At 62.0% G+C, this 6286-nt stretch overlaps 1 protein-coding gene across 5 annotated transcripts in view; it reads right to left on the bottom strand.

The window, feature by feature from the left end:
- The window catches only part of fam219b (family with sequence similarity 219 member B), a 46460-nt gene extending 40499 nt beyond the window's left edge, over positions 1-5961 (bottom strand). For 3 of the 5 annotated variants that reach the window (XM_085972261.1, XM_085972259.1, XM_085972257.1), the window contains exon 1: positions 5803-5960. In XM_085972261.1, coding sequence (XP_085828387.1) covers positions 5803-5862 — 60 coding nt within the window. In that variant the 5' untranslated portion in view covers positions 5863-5960. Of the gene's footprint in view, positions 1-5802 lie in introns of all 5 variants that reach the window. The other 2 variants (XM_085972260.1, XM_085972258.1) reach the window with 2 other exon arrangements.
- Positions 5962-6286: the final 325 nt, after the last annotated feature.

Consider the following 6286-nt stretch of genomic DNA (forward strand, 5'->3'; position numbering starts at 1 on the left):
CTTTTCATCAGAACAAAGAAAATTAAAAAAAGATCCAACAGAGGTGTTCAAAATTGTACAGGGTTCTGGTAAGGTAAATGGGGAAAACCCATTTCTACTGAGCACTCAGACAGTAACTAGAGGGCATAAATGGTACATTGTAAAATAAAATACACAAATTGTGGACAACAACAACTTGTATTTATATAGCACCTTTCACGCAGTAAAGCCTCCCAGGAATGTTATCAAACTAAATTTGACACCAAGTCACATAAGGAGGACATGTGACCAAAAGCGTGGTTGAAGAGGTAGGTTTTAAGGAGCGTTTTAAAGGAGGAAAGAGGTGTGGAGAGGTTTAGGGAGGGAATTCCAGAGTTTAGGAGCTAGGTAGCTGAAGGCACGGCCGCCAATGCTGCAGCGATGAAAACCAGGGATGCGCAAGAGGCCAGAATTGGAGGTGTGCAGAGACCTATTAGACATTGCATTCATCATATCCTATAACTGTGTGTGTGTGTGACCTACGAGGCTCCATGCTATGCACCTAAATATCCCACAAAAGCAAAAAGGTTTGTACCCTTGACAGAGGGTACTATACATTACAGATCATCCATTTCCACAAGTGCAAAGATTAGCTACTATAAAAACACTGACAACGCTCTTGCATCACAACATAAGCAACACTCCTTCATAATACTCAAGGAGACAAATCCAACTTTGCAACAATGTCTACTGCAATACTGGATTGCTGCTTTAAGAAACTATTAAAATCCCAACGTGTCCTTGAGTAAAAACAAACTGGAACATTTAGGAACCATTAATCTGAAATGTACTTTGAATTGTTGTGCGAGAGGATAAATTTGCGCAATATTACTGCAATTATAACTTCTCAATTCTAAAGTTTTGCTTCCCCTTTAGGACTGCACCACCAGAGACCACTCCATAAAACAAGGGACAGTCACTGCCTGGTCTCTGTTAATGCTGCTCATTATTTCCTGCCTTTTCTGGTTTTATTTCAAATTTCCAACATATATGTGTGCACATAACTGATAATGATTCCTCCATCACAATCTGTATTTTCAAATCTATATTGCTATTGATGGGCCTTCAATAGCCACAAAACTAGAAGTTATAGACTTAAACAAGTTGGCTTTTAATCACTAAGATCAGAGCTAACATCTCAACACGCCAACTGGTTCACAGGAATGAGTCATACAGATCCTGGGATCTTTATGTAAGAGAAGTCAGGGGCGGAGCCAAGAGCCAAGACCTGGAACCTCCCAGGTTAGTCGGGAAAGAGGAAGTGAAACTATACACAGTGGGGGAGGGTAATATACATGAGTGCAAAACGAATACAGGATCAAGACAAACAGATTTCATTACAGCTATGATCATTGATCCACTTTCTGTGCCTTCGAAGCAAGATGCTCTCTCTCCTGTTGAAGACTAGACATGCCTCACGGTTTACGATTAACAGATTCTTTTCCTGAAATTGTGGAACTCCTAACGTTCCTCCCAGCTCCCTTCACCAACAATCTACAGACTTTTAAAATCCCAGCTTGGTGTCATACTAATAACTACCTCTTGATTTCGCCCCTCTTCTCTCATACTCTTTTTCAACCTAGGTGGTGTCCTGGGCTATGAGGTCTCGTCCTTCAACTGGGCAGGGTTCGCTGCGATGGTCCAGTTAATTGACACCGACATGGATACCAGCATCGTCAGTTCTCAGCTGATCCACCATGAGTGCATTTGAGCAGTATGACAGCGGACCTGGGCTTTCCTTCCTCTCCCAAATAACCGGGCCAAGTGGGAAGATTTTCTTTGTGTAACAATCATATCATTACATATAGCCGAGTGGAACTCTCCCCCACCCCGCCCACCTCTCCAAGAACTGGCAAGCTGACTCCACTGGGAGGGGGACACAATTACAAATTTTAGTCAACATTTAGTTTCAGACGGGGGATGCATTTACACGACAATCGTGGCATTGGTGAGAAGTGGTTTCACTTCATACCAATGCTGCACGTTCTAGCGTGAACCCATTCTGAACCCAGAGTTACAGCCCGACCAGACAATGGAACAAACCTCCCTGGAGGTTTGGGGAGCAGGCTCGAAGGGCCAACTGGCCTACTCCTGCTCCTATTTCTTATGGAGGAACGAATCTCGCTCCACTTCGCTCAGGAGTCAGTCAGACCTCAACGTCAGATTTACACTACGTAAATTTAACATTGGTGTGAAGCCCAAACTACTCTGCGCTAAACGAACGTAACCTGAACAAAGATAAACAGGAGGTGTCATTTAAAATGGTTATACCCAAGAACAATACCTAAACTCAGTGCATTATAAATAAAGTTCATTAGTGAGTGAGCAATAAACACAAACAGCATGGCTGGGAATTACTCAACTCTCACCCCAATCCACACTCCCTCTCTCTGCCTCTGACCCACCCTCACCAACTCCCATCCTCTTGGTCCCTTGTCCAAGCTCCATGTCCTGTCCTCCTGCTCCTGGTCCCTGGTACTTGGTCCTCAGGCCCCTTACTTCTGCTGCTGATCACAGTACTTGTCCCCCCAATCCCTGGTCCCAATCCGTCCCCCTATCCCCAGGCCCTGTATCTAGTCTCAGCCCTTCTCCCTGTCCCCAGGCCCGTGTCCCAGCCCCCGTCCCCCGAGGTTCCCGTGTCCCCCAGCCCCCGTCCCCCGAGGTTCCCGTGTCCCCCAGCCCCCGTCCCCCGAGGTTCCCGTGTCCCCCAGCCCCCGTCCCCCGAGGTTCCCGTGTCCCCCAGCCCCCGTCCCCCGAGGTTCCCGTGTCCCCCAGCCCCCGTCCCCCGAGGTTCCCGTGTCCCCCAGTCCCCGTCCCCCGAGGTTCCCGTGTCCCCCAGCCCCCGGTGTCCCCCAGTCCCCGTCCCCCGAGGTTCCCGTGTCCCCCAGCCCCCGTCCCCCGAGGTTCCCGTGTCCCCCAGCCCCCGTCCCCCGAGGTTCCCGTGTCCCCCAGCCCCCGTCCCCCGAGGTTCCCGTGTCCCCCAGCCCCCGTCCCCCGAGGTTCCCGTGTCCCCCAGTCCCCGTCCCCCGAGGTTCCCGTGTCCCCCAGCCCCCGGTGTCCCCCAGTCCCCGTCCCCCGAGGTTCCCGTGTCCCCCAGCCCCCGTCCCCCGAGGTTCCCGTGTCCCCCAGCCCCCGGTGTCCCCCAGTCCCCGTCCCCCGAGGTTCCCGTGTCCCCCAGCCCCCGTCCCCCGAGGTTCCCGTGTCCCCCAGTCCCCGTCCCCCGAGGTTCCCGTGTCCCCCAGCCCCCGTCCCCCGAGGTTCCCGTGTCCCCCAGCCCCCGTCCCCCGAGGTTCCCGTGTCCCCCAGCCCCCGTCCCCCGAGGTTCCCGTGTCCCCCAGCCCCCGTCCCCCGAGGTTCCCGTGTCCCCCAGCCCCCGTCCCCCGAGGTTCCCGTGTCCCCCAGCCCCCGTCCCCCGAGGTTCCCGTGTCCCCCAGCCCCCGTCCCCCGAGGTTCCCGTGTCCCCCAGCCCCCGTCCCCCGAGGTTCCCGTGTCCCCCAGCCCCCGGTGTCCCCCAGTCCCCATCCCCCGAGGTTCCCGTGTCCCCCAGCCCCCGTCCCCCGAGGTTCCCGTGTCCCCCAGCCCCCGTCCCCCGAGGTTCCCGTGTCCCCCAGCCCCCGTCCCCCGAGGTTCCCGTGTCCCCCGAGGTTCCCGTGTCCCCCAGCCCCCGTCCCCCGAGGTTCCCGTGTCCCCCAGCCCCCGTCCCCCGAGGTTCCCGTGTCCCCCAGCCCCCGTCCCCCGAGGTTCCCGTGTCCCCCAGCCCCCGTCCCCCGAGGTTCCCGTGTCCCCCAGCCCCCGTCCCCCGAGGTTCCCGTGTCCCCCAGCCCCCGTCCCCCGAGGTTCCCGTGTCCCCCAGCCCCCGTCCCCCGAGGTTCCCGTGTCCCCCAGCCCCCGTCCCCCGAGGTTCCCGTGTCCCCCAGCCCCCGTCCCCCGAGGTTCCCGTGTCCCCCAGCCCCCGTCCCCCGAGGTTCCCGTGTCCCCCAGCCCCCGGTGTCCCCCAGTCCCCATCCCCCGAGGTTCCCGTGTCCCCCAGCCCCCGTCCCCCGAGGTTCCCGTGTCCCCCAGCCCCCGTCCCCCGAGGTTCCCGTGTCCCCCAGCCCCCGTCCCCCGAGGTTCCCGTGTCCCCCGAGGTTCCCGTGTCCCCCAGCCCCCGTCCCCCGAGGTTCCCGTGTCCCCCAGCCCCCGTCCCCCGAGGTTCCCGTGTCCCCCAGCCCCCGTCCCCCGAGGTTCCCGTGTCCCCCAGCCCCCGTCCCCCGAGGTTCCCGTGTCCCCCAGCCCCCGTCCCCCGAGGTTCCCGTGTCCCCCAGCCCCCGTCCCCGTCCCCCGAGGTTCCCGTGTCCCCCAGCCCCCGTCCCCCGAGGTTCCCGTGTCCCCCAGCCCCCGTCCCCCGAGGTTCCCGTGTCCCCCAGCCCCCGTCCCCCGAGGTTCCCGTGTCCCCCAGCCCCCGGTGTCCCCCAGTCCCCGTCCCCCGAGGTTCCCGTGTCCCCCAGCCCCCGTCCCCCGAGGTTCCCGTGTCCCCCAGTCCCCGTCCCCCGAGGTTCCCGTGTCCCCCAGCCCCCGGTGTCCCCCAGTCCCCGTCCCCCGAGGTTCCCGTGTCCCCCAGCCCCCGGTGTCCCCCAGTCCCCGTCCCCCAGCCCCCGTCCCCCGAGGTTCCCGTGTCCCCCAGCCCCCGTCCCCCGAGGTTCCCGTGTCCCCCAGCCCCCGTCCCCCGAGGTTCCCGTGTCCCCCAGCCCCCGTCCCCCGAGGTTCCCGTGTCCCCCAGCCCCCGTCCCCCGAGGTTCCCGTGTCCCCCAGCCCCCGGTGTCCCCCAGTCCCCATCCCCCGAGGTTCCCGTGTCCCCCAGCCCCCGTCCCCCGAGGTTCCCGTGTCCCCCAGCCCCCGTCCCCCGAGGTTCCCGTGTCCCCCAGCCCCCGTCCCCCGAGGTTCCCGTGTCCCCCAGCCCCCGTCCCCCGAGGTTCCCGTGTCCCCCGAGGTTCCCGTGTCCCCCAGCCCCCGTCCCCCGAGGTTCCCGTGTCCCCCAGCCCCCGTCCCCCGAGGTTCCCGTGTCCCCCAGCCCCCGTCCCCCGAGGTTCCCGTGTCCCCCAGCCCCCGTCCCCCGAGGTTCCCGTGTCCCCCAGCCCCCGTCCCCCGAGGTTCCCGTGTCCCCCAGCCCCCGTCCCCCGAGGTTCCCGTGTCCCCCAGCCCCCGTCCCCCGAGGTTCCCGTGTCCCCCAGCCCCCGTCCCCCGAGGTTCCCGTGTCCCCCAGCCCCCGGTGTCCCCCAGTCCCCATCCCCCGAGGTTCCCGTGTCCCCCAGCCCCCGTCCCCCGAGGTTCCCGTGTCCCCCAGCCCCCGTCCCCCGAGGTTCCCGTGTCCCCCAGCCCCCGTCCCCCGAGGTTCCCGTGTCCCCCAGCCCCCGTCCCCCGAGGCTCCCGTGTCCCCCAGCCCCCGTCCCCCGAGGTTCCCGTGTCCCCCAGTCCCCCGAGGTGTCCGTGTCCCGGTGTCCCAGTCCCCCCGGTCCTTTCCCCTGTCCTCCCTGTCCCCTGTCCTCCCGGTCCCCGAGTCCCTGTCCCCCCCCAGTCCCGTGTCCCCCAGTCGCCTGTCCCCCCCAGTCGCCTGTCCCCCCCAGTCCCGTGTCCCCCAGGTCCCCGGTCCCCCAGGTCCCCGGTCCCCCCAGCCCCCTGTCCACTGTCCCCCCAGTCGCCTGTCTCCCCAGTCCCCTGGTCCCGTGTCCCCTCGTCCCCCAGTCCCTCTATCCCCTGTCCCTGTCGCCAGTCCCACAGCCCCCAGTCCCGGTCCCCTGCCGTTACCGATGTGCCGGGCTCCTCGGCCATGTCGAGCGGCAGGTAGGTCTCGGCCCTGGGCTCCATACTCTCTCAGACTCCCGGCTCCCGCTCTGTCATCTCATCCCACCGCCGCCTCACTGACAGCTTCAGCCCTGACAACAGCGCCGCCACTTCCGCTTCCGGGTCAAACGGGCCCTGCCTGACCCCTAGTGCAAGGTGGGGTCAGAGGGCAACAGCTCCTCACTCTGTTTCATTTACTTTATTGTCCTCTTCCCCCTGCTCCAGATCCCAGAATTTCCCCCAATCCCAGAATTTCCCCCAATCCCAGAATTTGGGGACTGTCTGTGTGGAGTTTGCACATTCTCCCCGTGTTTGCGTGGGTTTCCTCCAGGTGCTCCGGTTTCCTCCCACAGTCCAAAGATGTGCTGGTTAGGTTGATTGGCTATGATAAATTGACCCTTAGCGTTAGGGGGATTAAATACGTGGGGTTACGGGGATAGGGTGGGAT

Source organism: Somniosus microcephalus, chromosome 32 (genome assembly GCF_052327205.1).
Source record: "Somniosus microcephalus isolate GS21.2 chromosome 32, FLI_Smic_1.0, whole genome shotgun sequence".
Taxonomy (NCBI): Eukaryota; Metazoa; Chordata; class Chondrichthyes; order Squaliformes; family Somniosidae; genus Somniosus; species Somniosus microcephalus.